Source organism: Takifugu flavidus, chromosome 12 (genome assembly GCF_003711565.1).
Source record: "Takifugu flavidus isolate HTHZ2018 chromosome 12, ASM371156v2, whole genome shotgun sequence".
In the NCBI taxonomy this organism is placed as follows: domain Eukaryota; kingdom Metazoa; phylum Chordata; class Actinopteri; order Tetraodontiformes; family Tetraodontidae; genus Takifugu; species Takifugu flavidus.
In genome coordinates, this window is record NC_079531.1 from 14,616,765 (window position 1) to 14,638,909 (window position 22,145).

Consider the following 22,145-nt stretch of genomic DNA (forward strand, 5'->3'; position numbering starts at 1 on the left):
ATTTCTCCTTCCCTTTCGCCTCTGTCATCGTGTTGTGTGCAGCAGCTGCAGATATTAATTGTCCGATTCTGGTAAATTGGCCCCGCGTCCTGCACTCACCGCGCTATTTTTGCGTCAGGCAGCGTTTCCGGCGGCATTGTGCGCGCGGCCATAATTTTAGGAAGCGTGGAGTAAAGTCAGTATTTATAGGAAGAGCTTTCTCCGGCGTGCTGACACACATCCTCTGCAGCCGCTGTCTGTTTACCTCAGCTCGAGGTTATCAGGGCCCCGGCTATAACCTGCGGGAATCATTTAATCACCATCATATTTAGAAACGCGGCCACGCGCGCGTGCGTGCAGGAGGGAGATCCGAGCTGGTTTAGGTAGTGTCGCATGACAGTGTTAGTTCTTGTCCAACTCTCTGAAAGAATCCGTGTTTAAAGGTTTTCTGTTGTTTAAATCTCAGTGTTTGGTACCAACCTCAGAATGTAAACCAAGCGTGTGTGTGTGTGTGTGTGTGTGTGTGTGTGTGTGTGTGTGTGTGTGTGTGTGTGTGTGTGTGTTTAAAGGGTTAAGCAGGGGGGAGTTTAGGGCAGCAGACAGCCTTTTGTCCGGGACCCGGCGCCTGTCGCCTGCCTGCCGGCCACAGCCTCCACACCGCCCCGCTTCCTAATTAGAGACCCCCTCCTCTCCTCCTCCTCCTCCCCTTCTTCTTCATTTTCTTTTCTTTCTGTGGCGATAATGACAAAACTCTCATTCTGTTACGAGGGCCATTGTTGCCCCTCTGTTATCTTCAATTAACAGAGAGAGCAGCTCGACCTCGCACTCTGGCAGAAGAAAAGTATTTGTCTAAATCAATCAGTCAATGAGTGATCAATAGGCTCCTGTGGCGGCCCCGTGGATCATCACTAATGACTGGTGACGGCGCGAGGTAAAAAGGCCAAGAGTATTCACAACTTTGAGAACTGATCAGTTCGGGCCTGTGTTGTGGAGCTTTAGTGGAGACAAGTGCACCTTTCTGCTGCGCGTCATCCCAACATGTGAGAGGGGAAACACGTTTCACCCCGCGACATGCGTGACAAACCCGCCACCAATCACGCGTTCCTGACGGCTGCACGCCGGTTCCGTCAGGCCGAGGACGCCGGTTCCGTCAGGCCCAGGGGATCCGCTTCCCCGCCGGCATCGATGCGTTTGTGGAGCTGGAAGTTCTGGGATTGAATCAACATTTATGCCTTTAAATTTCAATCATCTGGCCCGATGTTGCATTATTTCAAGGATTTTTCAATAGAAAGACTTTAATGATCTTAACCTGAAACGAGATATTTAGATTTAATAATATATTTAAAGGGATTCAAATAAAAAAACACGATAAACACGAAAAACAATAGTGAAATCAGTGCTGAAATATGAACGAATGAATCGCATGAATAGTTATAATTATTAGACACACAGACAGAAAATAGGAAGGACTCTGTGTGTGTGTGTGTGTGTGTGTGTGTGTGTGTGTGTGGTGTGTGTGTGTGTGTGTGGTGTGTGTGTGTGTGCGTGTGTGCGTGTGTGTGTGTGTGTGTGTTCTGGTGAGAGGGCTCGCGCGAAGGTTGTCCGGCAGTTTGCCGGCAGCTGATTGGCTGCGCTCCTCAGGTGCAACAGTCACACTGGTCCAGATTAGTGCGGGAGGGGTCCAATCACAGAGCGCCTCCCTCTGCGGGAGGAGGCGAAAACGCACGAACGCACGCCCCCTCTCTCTCTCTCTCTCTCTCTCACACACACACACACACACACACACACACACGGTCCTGTTTTGTGAGATAAATGGAGCCGCAGGTAGTTTTAGCGCACAGATGACGTCACCGGAAGCGCGGATGAACATACGTTAAACCTGCGGCAGCACAGATTCACGCACGGTCCGTTAAGTCCTTCCGCCACCTCGAAGGCGTCTCCAGGGCGGACCGAACATTCACGCAACAGGTCAGAACCGACAGTCCCGGTGGGACTGTGTCGCCCCCTGCTGGACAGTCCTCAGGACCAGTGACGACACACTGGCTATAAACTGTGGATTAAAGATTACATGCACGCGCCTCACTAAAAGAGATGCACGTTCCGATCAAACTCGAACATTTAAGCCTTATTTTCTCACAGTGTTTGGACGCTTCTGCGCTCTTCTCGTCTTGGATTTCTCCCGTTTAGGTTCAGATTCTTTCTCACCTGGGGGAAGGGGGGGGGGGGGGGGGGGGGGGGGGCACAGAAAAATGAAGCTTGTGACTGAAGTCCCGCTTTTATTCCAGGTCTGGACCTTTGAGTATTTGTCCAAGAACGTTTCCTGAGGGACGACCATCGACCGGTAGGTGGCGCAGTGACTTGTTTTACATGACGTCGTTGCGTCATCAGATGCTGCGTAATGAAACGCAGATCGACAACACGTATTAAAGGAGAACAAAGTCCATCAAGCACAATTTATGACTAAGAGGCACATCTGAGTGCAATTACACCGCAGTGAGCTGGGTGATATTATTGTTTAAATTTGGAAGATGGATGTTGAACTCCGGTCTGACCTCGAACCTCGAACCACAGAGAAACTAGTCCGGTTCTAATGTGGGCAAACATGCGCTTGATATTAAAGTGGAGAAGTCAGGGAGGAAAACTTCGCCTATCAAATACACATAAAGGAACAAAATCACCTTAAATTCAGATAATATCTGTGGCGCCAGCTCACGATAAGACGCTTAGAAATGAAATTAATATTTGTTGGAAGCTTAAATCTGTCAGATGTTCTCCCATTCTTCTTAATAACAGATTATAAATATGAATTATTGTCAGGTCCTGTTGGCACGGAGACTTCAAGAGAAGGTCAAGAACGGCGCCGAGCTAACAGAAAATGATCTTGGGGGATCATTTAAATTAAATGGGCATAAAATTCGTTTGGCCGCAGGGAAATATTTTAAAACCTTAAAAGTTCGCAGATTTCCGCGTGTAAAAATGTGCAAATATGTCCTTTATAAATGTTATATGACCCACACATTCTGTCTAAAGTTGATTTCCTCTATGCAGATTACAGAAACATTAATTTAAACATCATATTTGACCCACAGATTTTAAACTAATGATTAATATAAATTATTGCATTTTTTCCTTGGATTATTTACATATATAATAACACTTTATCAACATTATTAACTTCCCTGAATTGTTCACTAATTGATCTGATAATTGGTTAAGTTTAAGATAAACCTTAAAAATATGAAACAGATACAATGTACACAATAATTGCCAGAATGAATTTAATTTAAAATACATGTTCACTTTTACACCTACATGTTCAGATTTTTATAAAAATAAATAAAAAGAATAAATAAAAGAGCCAGCAGCACTTTATTTTGGAGGTCTTCTGATGCGTTGGAGTTTTAAATCAACACATTAGCGTCTTCTCCTGTCTGACTCCCCCCAACACAAGTTCAATGAAAACAACATGAAAAGGCTGGCACGTAAAGCCTCTATACGATGGCGTGTCCTCCGAGGGTCGGCTGCTTTGGAGACAAATTACAAACTGGGAACGACGTCCAGAGGAAAAACCATGAATCAAAGCAAAGGCAAACAGTGAGGGGCGGCTAATGAAGTGGCAGGAGAGGGCCGCTGCGCCCGCAGCCTCATTACTGCGGAAGGAGACGGACGAGACCTTCGGCTGCCTCGGATCAAACCCAGGAAGACGTGGCAAAATTGGGCTTTTGATCAGACACCAGTCCACCCCTATTTGTGAAAGAACAAGAGCAAACGTGTGGGATCCGCACAGCCGAGCTGGGAGAACGGGGGCCGGTGGGAGAACGGGGGCCAGAGCTGACGTGAGATGGACGTGAGAGATTAGCAAAGACTAACAGCACCTGTCACGGCCCACAGACACGGCCAACAAGTCGAGATGCTGAGACTAAACCCGCCGGCTCTTCTAAAAACATACATAACCCCCCCCGCCCGCCCAAAACCAACTGGTGCGGGCTCAGACGCGTGTTAACATACACCCACGCTCGCTTACATAAACTCTTCCCAGGCCGACCGTGGACCCTGGAGTTTGACTGATGCGACGGCCACTTCTGATGACATCACAGCCGTGCTGCACGTTGACGCGGTCCAGCAACACGACTGATTTACCGTCGAGGCTGTTTCAGAGCTTGGATCTACTCCCATTAACGTGCAGGTGATGAATCAGAGCCCGCCTCTCGGGCGAAATTCAGGGAGAGGCGATACTCAAAAACAAAGCAATAAACTTGAAAGCAAAACAAAGGAATTTCCCATCGAAATAACGGCGTCATAAATTTGGATCTGTTTAGCTTCTGGACAGTTCTGTGAGGACTCAAAGGGAGAGTTTGTGAAAGTGTTCATGCTTCGGTTCAGCATCTAAAACCGCCGATGTTCAAACGTCCACGTGAAGATTCAGGCGCTGCTAGGCCGTCATCGGGGTCTCGTCATAAAGAGGTGCGATGCTCCTGGGTCACGGTCTCCTTTGGTGTCGGTTTGGCTCGAATAAGGTTACGGGAAACGGGATTTTTCATTGACGCTGCAAGAAAATGAAGAAAATAGTCACACAAAAAAATCCCGATGACCTTTGGAGCTGACAGATCCCTCTGCTCCTCCTCCTCCAGGACGCAGGACTCCTCTCCTCTGGGAGAACAGAGCACAGGGAAAGTCACTCGCACCCAATAACAACGGACGCACGGACGTGCAGGCGGACAAACGGCCGCCTGGGTTTCACCGCCAGCGGCAGCGAGAAGCCGGCAGATACTGAAGACCACTGCGTCACGTTGGACTTTAATGGTTGGGGCTCATGTTTCAGAGAGGAATGGTCAAATGTATGTCCTCCCCGCACGCTTTAAAGTTCCCAACGCTAAATATTTAGGCAGGAGGAAGAGCATGGCGAGGTGATTCCGGAGGTTCCCTCATGGGAGGTCTGAGCTCCATGGTGCTGGACTCGGACCTCTGAAGTTTGTAGGATAACCCCGGTCCCATGTCTGCCCTGTCACATGTTCAGGGATCAGAGAAGCCGTGTGTGTGTGTGTGTGTGTGTGTGTGTGTGTGTGTGTGTGTGTCTTTGACCAGATCTTGAACCGAGCAGCACATGACGCCAACATACCGCCAACTTCCAAACTCTGAGCGAAATCAGCAATTGACCCTGACACTAATATCATCAAGCTGCTCTCTGAATTAAACGATCGCAGTGGAAACATGGCGCCCGTTTCAAAGGGTCTGGGGGGGGCGGGGGTGGGGGGGGGGTAGCTCTGGAAAACAAAGGGCATGACACTGTTTAAATACGAGCTTGAGTCAGACGCCAACGCTGGCGAGGGGGGTGGAGAGGGAGGCCAGATAAACAGGAGCGGTTTTATAGCTGCTGTACAAGTGTCAGGTTTAGACAAACTGGAATTAGACGTTAGTTTAATCTATTTAAACCAATTTCGCCACAACGGTGACCCCAAAGTGCCGTTTAAGTCGAGGGAACGAGCTTCTCGCTGATGAACGGCGCAGAACTCTAAAGGTCAGCGATATAAGCGATAAAGTACGTTCTTTCAAGAGAACTTTGAAAGAGTCAAAGAACAAAAATAAATCAACGGAAGACTTTGAGTTTCCAGCAACAGATTGGAATGAAGATTCTTTTTTTTTTAATGTTTAATTTGTCTGGAATTCAAGCGTCCATAATTCCTCTTCCTGGTTCCAGACTTACGGTTAGAAACGCAATGATCGGCACAAAATGGCGGCCTTTTATTCCGAAGGAAGGAAGAAAATGAGGTTTTTTACATTGATGTCCCACCTTTCTACCGCTGGTTATTCCACCTTTATGCTACATTTAATATCAGCCGTGGCCAGAGGACCAGCTAACCCCCTGGTGCTGACCTCCCAACAACCCTCCTCGAAAAGGCTTCAACCATCGCGTGTTGATCTTCGTGTGCGTAGTTTTAAGTTTTTAACCCCCCTAAAACGTCAAAACTGGATGAAAACTGAGAGGAACTCAACTCCACGATGGAGGTGAAGGCGCCCCACCCGGTTGAGGTTAACAGCTCTTGTTCTTACACATTCATTGACAGTCTCGTCTGTTTCTACATCGACCTTAAAAAGCTGATACGACACCGTCAGTCCCGGAGGCATCACAACTTCATGAGCGATCCCCAACTGTGACCTTTGCCCTTCCAGGACCTTTCAGAACTGGCAAATATGGTGATGGCTAATAAATGATTCTGATAGTGCTGAAATATTTGATTAATCCAAATTTTTGTAACCCTGAAAGGTCTCTCAGACAGAAATCCAGAGTGCTCAACTGGCTGTGGGAGCAGCTTCATCTGAAAGATGATCAATGAGATGTTTTATTCAACTATTCCAGAAAACATGAGGTTCAGAAGAGCTTCATTATCAAATGGGAACGTGTTTGTGCAAAGTGCTGGAGGTCAGCCATGAAAAACATCAATCCAAAGGCCAGCGCACCCTCTCGCCTCCTATTTGATAATTAACTCTACATTTTTGTCCATGTTTACTGAGAAAAACCTGATTCCAGAATTTTCTGGTGACTGTATTTGAGCATCTTTCCATCTACTTTGTACCATTACGATTCCTCTCTACGCAGTTCTAATCTTAAAATGATCCATTTATTCTTGGTTTCCAATCTGATCCAGTAAACTTTACATTGATTTCGATGCTCTGCTTTTATTTAAATGTTTTGGTGTTGGGAACCTTTAAGCTTTCACGAGTAAAATACTTAACTACCAATAAAATCAGATACTTTCAGTGGCACTTTATAAAACACAGTTTTAGCCAGATGACTTTGACGTTTCTAAAGATTTTAAAGGCAGACGCAACAGAATGACCTTTAAAAACAGGAGATTTTGGAACGGCACTAGAAGGTGATTTGAATGACTTAAGTTACTGTCCGATTGAAATTAAAAGTAAGGTATAGAACAAGAATGGATGTTTGTGTCAGCATAATTTCCCCAGAGTAATTCACTGGCGTCAGGCTGCCTTCTGCTGTAACCTCCTCCTCTTCTCCCCCACGTGACGGTGGGTGTGTGTGGACGTTCGGCTCCTCCGCTCAACTCCAGCTCAATTCGGCAGCGATAAAAAAAATAAATTAATAGGATCAAACCTTTTGATAGAGGCAGATGCTGGCAGAGGTGGTGCATGGGTCTGGTACAAGCATTCCCTCAGTGGAGACGGAGGAACAGGTCGGGCTGAGCTGAGGGACGAGCAGGAGGTAAGACGCTCTCGTCTGTCGTGGCTGAGCAGCAGAACACATCATCTCTGGGTCAAAGGGGTTGTCTAAACGTCTAAAACGATAATGTGGGCAAAAGTGGGCCTGGAAATTTGGATTGTTGTGGTTGAACTCCGAGATTTGGCTCTGGAACGATGGGATACATTTGAAAAATATCTGCCTGTTGTTCCACAGGGCCACAACTAACCTGCTCTGACTTTGGTGTAATTGTGTTGTAATAAAATCAAAGGATTTAGCTACACAACTTCAAACGAAACAGTGTTTCTGTTCTGGACAGAGATTAAATTTAAATGATTAATTTTTGCCTAAAAACGGGAAAGAAATGTGATTCACTAAAACCGCGAAATAAATGCTTCATTTCGCGCCAAACCAGCAGCGCACGTGTCAGGTAAACAGCGCGCGGCCTGTCATCACACTCACGAGGCCCGAGTGACCCTCGGGGGGTCCAGGAGGCGCGTGCGTGTTGCACAAACCGGAGCGGCTTCAGGAGGCAGAAAGACGCGCAAAACGTTAAATAACCTGAAACCGGAACGAAGCGTTTCTGACGTTAACGGCAACAGTTGAGCCAGACTTGGTTAAGTTTCTCAAGTTTTCAGGCTTTTGAAAAAATATGATATAAATCACACACGCACATATTTATATATATATATAGAGAGACGGATTTTATAATTAGCTTAATATTAATATGTACATTCTAATGAATTATCAGTTTTCCACGAATATTCATCATTTATTCCATAACTACCCGCCCATGTTACCTCACATTGTTTTGCGACGAACAATTTAACAGAAAGAAATAATCGTGGACTAAATTGTTATTTTTAATTCAACCATCATTATTGGACCGGGACGAGTCGGTTCGCGCGACAGTCACAGCGCACGCGGCCGGAGTCAGAGCAGGTAAATGACCTGAGAAGTAAGGATGCTGAGGATGATGGTTGGTGCACAAGCATGTGGAAATATACAGAAATATACAGTGAGTGTTACTGGGGTGTGTGTGTGTGTGTTGTGTGTGTGTGTGTGTGTGTGTGTGTGTGTGTGTGTGTGTGTGTGTGTGATGGGTTCACTGGATGTCACCCAGCCTCTGAGGCAGCACAGCCCGTTTGGAGGGCAGCTGCTCGGCTGCGTTTTTAGGGTCACCCCGCTAAGAGAAGCGCTGGTGGGGGGGGACTGTCTTTCCCCTCACTGTCTTCACACAAGAAGGCTGAGCAACTGCGTCCGTGCTACGTGTAGGGGAGTGCGCGTGGGGAATGCGTGTGCACGCGCGGCCGTGGATGCGATTCCAAGAAAACACCCCCACTGAGATCTCCCCTCGGAGCTCAGAGCGCGCACCGCACAGGCGCAGAGCGCAGCTCGGCGCCGCAGGAGCTGAAGGGCACTAGGGCAGCCGAACCGGCCACCGAACCCGCGCTCAGCAGCGAACCTCCGGCCCGCAGTTCCCCCGCAGAACAGGCGGGTTTTTGCACCAAACCACGTGTCGCCGCCGTGGGACGGGAGACACCCCGCTGTTCGGGCCGAGGACAGCCGCGGCGCGCAGGGATGGATGTAAGCAGATGAGAGCTGAACGCAGGAGGTACAGTAAGGGCTCATATCTGCTGTTGATCGGGGCCAATTGATTAGCTGCCGATTATCTGCCTGCTTGTAAAAAAAAAAAAGAAAAAAAAAAAGCAAGACAGAAAAGCCGCTTCCTGTTGGAGCGACGGTGTGATGGGAGTGGAGGGTCTATCTAATCTGCTGCGATGATTAGAGCAGTAAACTCCCACAGGCTGATACAGATCTGATGAACAGGGGGAGAAGAGAGATGGATGGAGCCGCGGGGAGACCCGAACTGGGCCCCAGCTGCCGTCAAAAACACCCCTGCACCTCCGTTTATTTGGATCTCTGTTAAATTATTTCTATTTATCTGCCGCACCTAGACGCAACTTATTATTATTGTTGTTGTTGTTGTTATTATTGGATTGTATTTAAATGTGGTGTAAAATTGCATTTTAAAGCTGCGTGTGAATACGGTTCTGTATAACTTTACTTGATTAAGAGGCTGAAAGAAGTGATTGACTGTTATTTATTTGTAGAATCCATAACGGAATTCTAGAGACATTTTGAGATAATTGAGGTAGAAAACTTTAGCGGCTCAGTTGACCTTGTTTTTTTATGTATTTCTTTCTATGTTGGAAAGTTCTGAAAGTGTGAGGCAGCACGGCGTTGGGCCAACCTGAGTTGTTTTTGTTTGTTCTATTACTTTAGCGTTGGGTTCGTTTCCCTTTGGACAGTAAAGCGTCTCCCGCTGACGCTCAGGCCTTCGGGCCTTCGAATCACAGCTGCAGGCACAAAATGGCGGACTGAGATCCAGGGCAGTCTCAATTACAGCCCAACATTTTAGCTTCTAATTCTCTGAACTGTTTGATAGCAGAGCGCTAAAATGAGTCTTGCAGATTTTTTCCCAGACAAAAAAAAGAAGAAAAAGAAGAAGAGTGAGTTGTGTTTATTGCTGGTGCGCAGGCTTTACGTCTTCTTGAAGTTCATAGTAATGTTTTACAAGCGGATTTATTTAAAGCAAACATTTCTTAGAGGCATTAACCAGACTACCCTCTGGATTCTACACTTTTATACAATATTAACTGAGATAATAAACAGCTGATCTCCGTTGTCCCGCTGGTTCGGTGTTTTTATTTATTCTTTAAAGGCGTGTTGACAGATTTAAAACTGGCGCTGTGCGTGTATGAATAGATGCCCTGAATATTTTTCAGATTGAGTGTCCTCGGTGACAGAAACAGAACCGGGTTCACAGAGCCAGCGAAAGGCCCGGCTCCACGCTGCAAAAAATAATAAGAAAAAATGTAAAAAGGCTCTGTTCCCTGCCAGGCCTTATCTTTATTAGCTTTCATGACCGTCTCCATCCGTTTACACTGGACGCCGCCTCTGCACTTTCATGGCTGAGAGAGGGGTCGCCCTGTGTTTACAGGCCCGGGGAGCTTTCAGGCACAAAAGCAACAGGTTTCCCACAGCTGGAGCACCCCCCCCCCCCCCATCCCCATCCCTTCTTCAGAAAGATGCTGCTAGAAAAGTCCTGAGAGCTAAAAACAGTGGCTGCAACCTGACAGGTGAGACAAATCACAGAGCGGCTTTAAGAGCAGAAAGTGTTTTCAGCCCGTTTGGAAGCATTCAAAGCCAGATTGGTTCGCGTCCCCCTCTGAGAACAGGCAGCCCGCGGTTCCGACGCGAAAGCAGCAGCAGGACGAGCCGCGGCTGAATGGTTTGAGTGACAAACCGCAGCGTTTGAGGCACGAAGCGGCCGCAGATTAACGCATGCGTCCGTGCCTCATCGCTTTCACCTGATTCTTTTTTGGCTCCATCCCAGCTCAAAAGAAACCACCAATCTTCCCAAAAGGAGCGGACTGCGTCGTGTCTGGGAGCGGCCAGAGTTTGGCCTCGATCGCAGCACGTCAGGGTGATTTGCTGCCGGGGCTTTGATCCAGATTCCCTTCGTCAAATCTCAAATAAAGCCTGCGTGTTTGACTCGCTAACTGTCCGCCGTGGCGCCAGAAGGCTCCGAGGATGCACGGGGGCTATTATTAGGCGCTGAATTCTGTGGAAAGGAACCGCTCGGCCCAAACGTCCGCGCAGACTTTATTCAGACGAGATGCAGACGAGCGCAAAGTCGTTTCCTGTCGATACAAAAGCTCGGCCCAACATTCAAGCTACGTCTGATTCTCAGAACGAGCCTTTTTAAATGGATTTACTTATATTTGTGAGGAGAACGCATCACCGCCTTGACCCTCGGGGCAAAGGTCACTGTGGGGTTTAGGGTAGTACAACCATTTAATTATAGAAACATGTTTGAGCAAAAATAACGAAATAGCAGGTGGATCCAAAGCTAGCATCAAAATGTTTAGATATATTTGGGCAAATATGACGGCGTCGTCTGCATATAATTGACATGTAACTTTATGTGGCTGTTTATAGGGAGCCTTGTGGTGCTCTAATTTTGCAAGTTTGATAAATAGCAGAGTAGAGTTGATTGTAGCCAGACACACACACACACACACACACACACACACGAGAGCATATACGCACTAGAACACACACACTTTGTTTTATTTGACAGTTTTTTTCAATTTTTTGGGGAAAAAAAAGTGTAGAAATCTGCTCAGTGAGTCAACACATTGGCAGCTCTTTTCAGCAACGACTTCTGGAACCTTAGAAAACGGCTCAGAAAAGTCTCGGGAGAGTTTAAAACAACAAAACAAAAAAAGGGATATAATTATCCATGAAAGAAAAGGCAATCAACTGCCTCCAAACTGCGGTTGGGAGGGAAATTAACTAAATTTTGATCTTTAGCGCAGTATTTTCTGCCCATTAGTGCTCAGTGGAATCTTTGGGGGGGGGGGGTTCTCTCGTTGGTGATGATGACGGTTTTGTTGTTTGTGAAAGCTGTGAAGATGGTGCACACATGTGTGGAGACCTCAGAGACGACACTGTAAACAGAAGGACGCAGCGTATTAACTGAACGTGAGCTTTGCCTCTTTTCTCCTGCATCTTAGAGCTCTCTAAATACGACTTGGCTCGGGAACACAAGCTATTCTCCACCGTCGGGTAATTTCGCCAGACCAAAAAAACAACTGGTGGCCAGACATCCCAGCTCAGTCGAGACACACAGTTACCACATTTTCACAGAATTACAGAAAATGCTAACAGAGAGGACCCAATGAATAAACCTGCCGGGCGTTCGTGGTCTGTAAAAGCTAAAGAGACACGTGCGCGTGCACGTGCACGCCTGGTCGAGTAGCGACGCTTCCAATCAGCATTATCTACCTTCTGTGTCACTGACATTTTGCAGTCGGTCCCTGAAAACATCTGACAGCTGAGTATTTTGCTAATCCTGCAGAGATGCTGCAGGAGAAGGTTTCAGCTGTGACGGATGGACGCATGAGCCGGGTCCAGGACGCCATTCAGCCTGATCTCCTTTCACAGGAGCCACGGCCGGATCTGTCCACAGCTCCCACCGTTCCCAGCGCCAGCGAGCCCAACCAGGTACAGCGTTTGGAAATGGCGGCATGTTTTCTCGATAATCTATCTTTGGTGGGATTAGAGCGGAGCGGGACGGTGATGGCGGATCTCTTTCAGAACATCGAGAACATTAAAGTGGTTCTTCACGAGCGGGAGCTGTGGAAAAAGTTCCATGAGGCCGGAACAGAGATGATCATCACGAAGGCAGGGAGGTGAGTGGAGCAGCAAAATCCCAATCCAAATTTAGGAAAAAACGAGCTAGTCTGAAACAATAATTTAGCTGAGTCGGATCAAACAAAAGTATCTGTGTACCCTCGACTTTATTATCTATAATGTCAAGAAAAGGAGATTCAAAATGGTGCAGATTATTATGATTGTGCAGATTATTGGGGCTGGAAAGTACACAAGCAACAAAGACTTTTGAAATGTTGCTACCTTTGCAATGCTAAAAAAAATGACAAATAAATTAACTGGAAATGCAAAAATGGACCCAAACTCAATGAAAACTAAGGTGAGGAAGTAAATCTACGATAAATTCTAACCGATACAAGCTAATGACAAACACGTCGAAAATGTGTTTTAGCTGAGCCGTTGCCTGATTTTAAAAGATAATCTTCCCGTACGAAAACGGAAGCCAACGCGGAAGTGACTTTACTTGCAATACCACCCACCTCCGCTGGGGGCACTACCTCAAGTTTGATCACAAAATACTCACTCAAAAAGAATCCACGACCTATAACGGTGTCAACAGCTAAATTTCATCAGCCTAACGCATGATCTGGTGGTCCATCTGAAATTATTTCCATAATCTATTTAGATATTAATCCTTTCTAACTGGAGAGTGTGTATTTGATTGACATGCCTGACATACAGCACAATACAGTCTGTAGGTGGGCTGCACAGCCTGACACGAAAAGTTATACTCGCCCCTAACTCCTCCCCTAGTCCCCCCCTCTTCTCCAAATATGGTCATTCCTGGCTTGGCGACGTCCTGCAAGTTAAAATCCATGGTTCTGAAAGGTCCCTTTACAAACCAATGGACGTCATGGAGAGTTGAGCTAGCGAGCCTTAGATGTGCCGCAGCACATGTACATATAGAAAATAAACAAATAGAAACAAATAGAAATTGTGTTAATAATTTGTGAAAATCTGCCTGTACGATGGATCCAGGGAGACATGAACCTATGAGGTCATTACTACTGTGAAATAATTGGGAAAACTTCAGCTGTTTCACCAATGTAGGGGAGTTTTAAAACGTCCATCTAACCCAGCAGAATCACCACCTCACTCCCAGAACCGACCGACAAGAATGTCGCCTGGTTTTCCAGCACATGTCAGCGCAAAATCGCTGTAAATCTGGTGGGAAATAAAGAGAGTAAATGATATCGTTGGTGATGGATTCATGGGTTGCGTACTAGTCTGCGACCGTCTGTTTAGACAGCTAATAGTAACATACAGCAGTTAGAACGTTCTCTCAGGGACGGACGGAAAGTTCCCGCTGCACTGGCTGCATAATTGAAAACACAAATGACTGCTCGGCTTGTTGGATTTAATGCGACCCGAGGATTAGATAGCTAGCTCTTTGGACATTAACCAGAGAATGAGTACGCTCCCAAATCGACCTCCGCCTCTCATTCCTCACGGGATGGTTTTTTTTTCTTTCTCTCCAGGAAAAAAATGTAAAAGGTCGCCACATTTTTTTCCTTAATGCTGCACAACAGTAAGCGATGGGCTTTCCCTTGTCCGGCTGATGAAGTGGGCTCTGAAGCCTTAAAGCCCTTTGAAGGGCCGTGCCGGGCTTCAGCTATGCAGCTGTGCTTGGGAAAACCTGCCTGAGTTTACCTCTGCAGCACACAAGCTGAAGGTCACACACACAGGGATCGGAGCGACGACACCGATACCAGGCTGAATTATGAACGCCAGTTATGAGCGGCGCGCAGATTTGTGATGTGGGAATCCGCCGCAGCTCCTAAACCGCATTACTGTGTTTAATTTGTCCATTCGCACGTCCGTAAATGTGTCTCTTCTGCCCCTGTAAAGTGTGACTCATCTCAAATCAGGGTCAGCTGATGTTAAAGTCTTCTCGATCTAATGAATCATTGATTAGAAGCGATGACATCATGCGGGGCAGTGACAGCTTTATCTGCTAATGTGAGTCAGATCAGAGCGGCGGGGGGGGAACATGAAGGTGTGTTCAGCTTAAAAGAACTCTTAGCTGCACAGCGGATGATTCACACCAGTCTAGAATCTAGTTTCCTTTGCTAATTTTCGGCTAATTTTGCAGAATTCGTTTGTTTCGTTTGTCATTAGTTTGTCTCTACAGTTGCCAGTCTGCCCTCAGCTGACCACAAACTCAAACCTTGATCACGACAACTCGACAGTAGCAGCGGGGGAGGGGGGGCATGTTGCTACTACTGCAACCCGCCAGCAGAGGGCGCCCGAGGCGCTTTCGCTCTTGTGTGGAATAAAGGAGTTCCGGTTGTATGGAGAATGAGCAAACAGCTGTTTGGTACCCGGAGCGTCTGAGCGTGGCCGGCGGAATTTGCCTTCTGCAATGTTCCGCATCAGGTTCTCCGCAATGTAATGGAACCGTAGAAGTCTGTTTGCGCTGTAAATTATCGGGGCTGAACCGGGGGGCACGTACGCGCCCCTCTGGTTCTGGCTGCAGGCGACCCGAGGAGGTGCGTGTCCGGGGCAGGCCCCATTTTGGACCCGTTGCCAGGGTCCCAACATCCAGCTCAGGCTCCCTCTCTATACACAACCCGTCAAGAGAGCGGTGGCGGGTGGATGAGGGGAATCCGGCGCCCACGATGGGCCCGGTCCACTTGCTCGTAGCGCTTCATCACACCCCCCCCCCCCCACCAGTCCTACCCATGGCGCCGTTTGATCTTGCCGCCATACTGGAGATTCCCAGAGAGGGAATGTATCACGGTAGGGCCCAAACATGTGGGGTTGTTAAGAGAAACAGCTGGCCAGGCACAGAAACACACACCCTGACACTGATATCACACACACACACACACACTCTCCAGCCTTCATTTGTCATGCTCCTCTTAACCTCGCTCGCTCACTCACACCAACCTGTGTGTACGTTTGCCTTCATCTTGTCAGCCGTGGAAAATTAGCTGTCCGGGGTAACAATAACTGTATCTTTTGTGAACGTATTCGCGTCTCCCGCACCGAAATGCGACAATTTGTCTGAGTCGTAATCACAGAATGTGGTTTGTGTTTGTGATATTTATGATATTTATGATATGAATAAAATAAAAAACTTGTGATTTATAATTCAGATTAAAAGATGTCTAAATAGAGTAAAGGGGGGAAAAACGCTGTTCAATTTGCTTTTTCTGACTGCAGATAAAAAAATGAGACTCTTTAAAAGACAAATTATTTAGCACTGACGCAGCATTAAAGTAAATAAAGACTACATTCCGTGTGTTAGAAGAGAAAACTCCTGGGAAAATTACAGAGGGATTAATCAGTGTCTGTGTTGGCTAATGCAGAGAAAAGATCACTTTAAACCCAGAGTGGTTCATCACGTTGATGTAAATCACATCATAAATCTGCCCCATTTAAAAACGTGTCCAGAGAAAACAAGAGCGTTTAAAGGCATCGATACCGCCCCAGTGACAGCCTCCGAAGCATCTCTACTGCCCCCTAATGACAGGCTCCAGTAAATGAAGAGTTAAACTGTAGTCGGGAGCCTGGCTCGAGATGGTCTTCAGGTCAAACCTTACCTTTATCTTGGCTTAAAAAGGCACAAATTGAATCGTGGAAACGTACCGTAGAAGTAATAAAAGTCCTTTAACAGCCTCGTATATTACGTCTCAATAGATGTCGTGAAACCTGGGAGCTGTCAGGAGATCCTGACATTCTTCACCATATTGAGTCAAACGGAGCTGAGGAGTCCACCAGGCCCATCTCGCCCACACCCCACCCGTCCTTCTAATCCGTCTGAGCGGACAGACTCATTTCCTCAGCCCAGGCCTGAGCAGCAGCAGAGCCCCTCACTTGACGGTTGTGGACACATTACACAAATCTGAGGGCCACATGTGTTGACACGGACCTCCATCTGTTGTGAGCCGGGCTGCAGATGAGCAGAGGTCTGTTTTGAATGTTCCTCTCAGATTAACCCGTCTTTCGATGAGGATGATACCGGGACTGATCTCTCCTACTGATTGGATTTGAAGCCTGGGAGAGAAATGCCCTAAATCCCCCCTCCTCGCTCTGCCTCTCTTTGTCTTACACGAGGGAGTATTTACAGTAACATGATCAGATGGTGTCACCCACGATAGGAGCCTTTGAAGAGGGGCGCTGATCAGAATGGTGGGTATGAAAAGAGGGTTTTAATGCTGCGTCTCTCCAGAAAGCATGCGGGGCTTTCATGAGTCCTCCCACTGTTTGAACATGTTGCCATTGGCAGCGCACGCGGATAAACTGCAGGCCTTTTCGACCGTAGCCTGTTGAGCAATGACGACTTGGCTATCTAAACTGCTGTGCGATCCGGGGTGCCATTAAAAACCACTTAGGGCTTTATAAGGGGCACAGAGTCCTTTTGCAAATTTTCCTTTAGTGCAGATGAAAAAGTGTTCCCAGAAGAGGCCAAAGAAGGAAGCTCCTTCATGGCTTTTATGACTCTGAGTGCTATATTAGCATATAGTCGTGAGGTCTGGAGGCATTTAAAAAGATGAAAGATAGAGCGTGCTCCCATACTTTGTGTGACCTCTCTGTATCACAAGAATGAGAGGATCTCAGCCTTCAAATATCCACAAGGAGGCAAATCATTACCAGGCCAGAAAATGAGTTCTGACCACAAGGACAATGTCAAGAAAATGATTCCTGAAGCTTTGGCAAGTGTTTCCCTCGCATGTTGTTCCGCGCAGCAGCCTGTTGGGGTGCAGAGGTCACCCCGGGCCTCGTAAAACAGGACGTTCTCACCACACTTGTTGGTCAATGCTGTGATCTCAACCGCACCTTGCACCTCCCAATCCGCTAGGGACATCATCGCAGAGCTAATTGGATCTTCGTCTGCGCTCTCAACACACACACACTCCTCTACGCAGCCACGCAACACAATTAACAAGCCTCTGAGGATAAATAAGAGTCAGAAATACAAAAGTTTAGTGAAGGAAAGTTTCCAAATCACATGGATTTACGAGTACAATTCAAATAATACTGAAAAGTGGGGCTGATCCCTGTTTACCAGGGTTGTTTACAACATTGCGTTGTACAGAAGGCGCTTACGCTAATTCATCTAATCCCATTCACCATTGTTGAATCAAGAGTTGCCGTCGCTCCACGTAAAAGTCAAATGGGAGCAGGTGTAACACGTCGTCTTGCTCTCTTCCAGGAGAATGTTTCCGAGCTACAAAGTGAAACTGACTGGGATGAACCCGAAAACCAAATACATCCTGCTCATCGACGTGGTCCCGGCTGATGACCACCGCTACAAGTTCTGCGATAACAAGTGGTAAGTTTAAGGGTGAGATGGGCTGCTCCAACTTTGTCCCGCTAAAAACATCACTCATATATCTTGAGAGATGAGTCCGGTTACTCTGGATATATTTTCAGCATCACCAGCTCAACATTAAATAAATGCATCCTTATCTGCCTCATCAATGATTCAGTGAACAGTGGCGCCCCCTCAGCAGCCACTTTTGGTCCCTTTGCTCTCTAAAGAGCTAAAGACAACACGGATTTCCTTATAATAGTTTGTCTTCCTACATCTGTTGTTAGGATGGTGGCTGGCAAAGCCGAGCCCGCCATGCCAGGCAGGCTGTACGTGCACCCCGACTCCCCCGCCGCAGGAGCTCATTGGATGAGGCAACTGGTTTCCTTCCAGAAGCTCAAGCTAACAAACAACCACTTGGACCCTTTCGGACATGTGAGTCTCTGCAAGGAGCTTTAAGAAAACAGAGTTCCATCGTTAGCATTATTGAGGATGAGCAGCTAGGCTAAGTGGATCTCAGTGCTACAACACAACGCCGGGGTTGTTGGTTTTAATCCCGGCTTTATTTTTCCTCACGCAACCAAAAAAGGCTACTTGGGTTAGGATAGCAGCAGTTTGAGTGTCAAACCTGCTTCGAGAAAAAACAACGAAGAAAAAAAACCCCATCTCAAATGTGAGACGCGGAGCTGATACAGAACATTGAGTAAAAGCGCGTCCAAACATCAAAATCCAAGAGGATTTTTTTTGTTTCGCAGGCAGATTCCTGAAAGAAGGATGAAAGGCAAAAGCTGCAGAGTGAGGTGAAGAGTGTGACTGTGGCAGTGCTCCCCAGGGGGACCCTGGGATAGCTTGTCTGAAGCCATCCCATCAGTGGGCGGGCTCATTAGGTTCATAACCTCTCAGATCAGTGGCGGGGCCTGCTGTCAGCCTGAGTTCAGCGCCTGGCCAGTGATAAGGCCGAGTAATGAGGACAGGACGAGTCTGAGACCAGGCATGGTCCAGATGACGGCCTGACCAGGAGCTTTGCAGCAGGGCCGTCAGGGCCAGGGAACTCCCAATCAGGACTTATCATTACTCGTCACAGGACCAGAACAAAAATGAGGAATCTGACCAATTTTCCATTGTCTGGTGCCTGAGAATTGCAGGTTTTGGTTTCTTTTGATCAGCGGAGAAACTCCGGCAGCTTCCCCGCGAGCACGAACTTGACTGGCACTAAACGTTATCGACGCGACATAATCCCATATGATGCCTTCACTGAACCCCCGCGCCAGCCGAGCCCAGTGATGTGACGCGATACAGATCGCTCTACCGTCATCAATAACCCAGTCGAGAATCACGATGACGACGTTTTAATTCCCGGTGACAAACGGGCTGGCGCTGCGGTAACCACGATCTCACCCTCGGTATCCTGTGTCAGCCGAAGCAAATGAGCATGTCTGAGCGTTTTTATATCAAGGAACATGAAAGCAAATACTGTCATTAGCTCTTCGCTGATCTGTGCAAAGCCCCCCTGACCGAGTCTCTGGTATCATCCTCAAACAGCTCCCTGGCAGACAAAGGTCAACAACAGAGACTCTGGTGACCCACCAATAGCTTATCCCTGTCTCCAGTCCGTCTCAGGAGCATGGGAGCACGTTTGCTTTTTAGCCTGGGCCGGCGCTCTCTCTGCTCTGCTCTTTGGGAGCCCCCTGGAGGAGAAAGCTCCCCTCCTCTGGTAAATGAGGAGGGGAGCCGATGTGCGGGCCTTGATGTTCATCTGCCTTGACAGAGCTGGACTAGTGATGACCCTTCCCCGTTGTTGCTAACGCTTGGCTGTGCACGGCGACCCGCTGCAGAGAACGGGCTGATGCTAGTGGGCCGACCTGCAGCCATCCGAACAGCCACACATGCTAAACAGGCTCCACACATGCTACCTGCTACATGGAACATCTGGATGTCCAATCAAGCGTGGCGGAGATGAAAGCTGCAGAGGAACTGCTGGATCAAGTCGTCGATTTAATTAAAAACTGTCCGCAAATAAGGTGTTGTGTGATAAAGAGGTCTATGAATTCGGGTAGATCTTCCAATAAAGGCGACGACATACTGAGGCTGAGCTGGTGCATGCTGGGAAAATGTAGCCCTGTCAGGGCCTGATGAAAGCCTATGGTTGCTTCCACTGACTTTGAGAGGATTTGAGGTGGGCGTGACGACAACATGGAAAGTTAGAAACACAACAGATATGACGCCGATCAGCCAACAATACGAAGCCACCAACCAAATCCAAAAGTCCAAAGCTGTACTTAAATCACAGACGTGCAAAATCAAATCTATATCCTCCTCTAGATCATCCTGAACTCTATGCACAAGTACCAGCCGAGACTCCACATCGTCAAAGCAGATGAAAACAATGCTTTTGGATCCAAGAACACGGCCTACTGTACCCATGTCTTCCACGAGACGGCCTTCATCTCTGTCACCTCCTACCAAAACCACAAGGTAGCGCAGAAGCTGGTTAGCATGCTAACATTTATAGTCCCTGTAAAATCCCTGCAGTTCAAGCAAAAGTCATTTGTGATTCATATTTAATGTATGCATGTGTATAATGTTTGCTATTTATTTGGAGTATCTGATTAAGTTTTTCCTGATTATTTTGAATTATTACACTCGTTACAACAATGTTAGGGCAGAGTGCTAATCCTGAGAATGAGATTAAGTCAACCTGATTCTCTGAGGCTCGGATGGATGAAAGGCTATATTCCTTTCCTAGATCACCCAGCTGAAAATAGAAAACAACCCCTTTGCCAAAGGGTTTCGAGGCAGCGAAGAAGGAGACCCGCGTATTTCAAGACTACAGGGGTGAGCGAGTCCAACGAGTCCAACCTTGAGTGAGTGTTGAGCACAACGCTCACCTTTCGTCTGCCCTCCTGTAGCAAAGAGTATCCGCCGATCTCCAAGAACTCGGTTCGCCAGAGGCTCATCTCCTCCCACAACCACCTGGCAGGGAAGCTGATGACGGGTCATCCTCAAGTCCTGTCCTCTTATCAGTACGAAGCCGGGCTTCCCTTGGCCAACTCGGATTCCCAGGATCCCATTTCGAACCACTTCCCCCCGAGCAGAGACCCCGGCCTCCTGTACCACTGCTTCAAACACAGAGGTAAGTTCTCCGCCGGCCCTCTCCTCAGATTTGGACGCGACCGTTACGAATCCCGTTTTCTCTGCAGATAATTCCCGGCACCTGGAGCTCGGATGCAAGCGTCCGTTCCTGGAGACGCCATCCGCGGTCTCGGAGGAGCATTACTTCCGCTCCGCGCCTTCTTACGAGTCGTCGTTACTCCCGCGCCCCTACCACAACGAGGCCTTCTCTGCCAGAGAGGCCTGCATGTACGGCGGGATGGAGGCCCAGTCTGGATCTGGCGCGGGCGACGTCGACGACGTAAACCACTCCCCTCCGATGAATCGCAGCATGTGGGCGACGATGCCGCCCTACCCTCGTTACACGGTGGACGGCGTCGCCTACCAGCCCTTCGCCGCTCACTTCGCCAACACTGCCGCCGTCACACCCGTGGTCCCGCACCCAGCGTCCACCATGGCTCCCAGACCGCAGTCTGATTTGGGGGTCTTCAATTCGGCTCCGGCCCAGCGGGGTCTTCCCGTGATATCTCCGCCTCCGTCCGCTTCATCCTGCGCTCCCGCCACACTGGCATCCAGAGACCGGTCAGACCAGGCGGGCCCGTACCACAAGAAGCCGGGGTCGCCGCCGCGACCTCACAGGGATTTCTCAGCGTATCCCTCACAGGGTGCCATCAGGGATCCATCCTTCCAGTACCAGATGGGTTTGAACAGCACAGGGACACACTGGAACGACAGCTAATGCCGACGACGGGAGGAACCGGTCCAGTCCCAATCAAGGTTTCGCTGACGCCGAGCAGCCATTTACATCACCACTGAATTACCCACATGAGACCGGCAAACCCAGCAGAGCGGATCTGAGGGAGCCGGCAGCGCTCCGACACCAAGAGTCAAAGGTGGCACAAAGTGTGACCGCAACAAACCCAAACGGCGCTCCCGATCTCCCGAACACAGAACCGGCTGAGAGCCAGCGATGAGGGAGGGGTAAAGCCGCAGATGCTCCTGACGAACACTTGTGTGAGATAGATGTGCAACCAGGGTTGAAACTCCACCCAAACGCGAGTGTTTAAAGATGACCGACATCTCCATTGTCTTGCTGTCAACCGATCCAATAACTCGATGAGAAGCAAACGCGTTTCTTCATCTCTGTTCTGCATCACTCATCCCGAAGAGGCTTCAGCACCACGGATCTGGAGCAAAAGTGAAAGAGGGAGTTTTTGTCCTCTGGTGTGAGAAAAGGAGTCCCCTGAGGGAAGTAAACGAGAGACTAATGTCACCTCATGTAACACTGTGGCTTAACTATGTGAACCAGAGCTTTTCCCATAATAAAGGGAGAAATCCACACAATACTGGATCGTGGGT

General features: G+C 48.1%; 2 protein-coding genes across 10 annotated transcripts in view; one reads left to right on the top strand and one right to left on the bottom strand.

The window, feature by feature from the left end:
• Window positions 1-3,243: 3,243 nt before the first annotated feature.
• The window catches only part of brip1 (BRCA1 interacting helicase 1), a 59,194-nt gene continuing 40,292 nt past the window's right edge, over window positions 3,244-22,145 (bottom strand). For all 8 annotated transcript variants that reach the window (XM_057049708.1, XM_057049707.1, XM_057049704.1 and 5 more), the window contains one exon: window positions 3,244-4,525. The gene's annotated coding sequence lies outside the window, so the exon portion shown is untranslated. The remainder of the gene's footprint in view (window positions 4,526-22,145) is intronic.
• Window positions 8,267-22,137, top strand: tbx4 (T-box transcription factor 4). Of its 2 annotated transcripts, XM_057049711.1 has the most exons (9): window positions 8,267-8,792; window positions 12,105-12,250; window positions 12,344-12,438; window positions 17,577-17,696; window positions 17,963-18,110; window positions 19,998-20,150; window positions 20,422-20,510; window positions 20,585-20,808; window positions 20,876-22,137. In XM_057049711.1, the coding sequence occupies exons 2-9, from the start codon at window positions 12,107-12,109 to the stop codon at window positions 21,523-21,525; spliced, it is 1,623 nt and encodes a 540-aa protein (XP_056905691.1). In that variant the 5' UTR covers window positions 8,267-8,792; window positions 12,105-12,106; the 3' UTR covers window positions 21,526-22,137. The 2 variants fall into 2 exon arrangements, with proteins under 2 accessions (XP_056905691.1, XP_056905692.1); XM_057049712.1 differs by lacking the exons at window positions 8,267-8,792; window positions 12,344-12,438 and having other exon boundaries at window positions 12,120-12,250.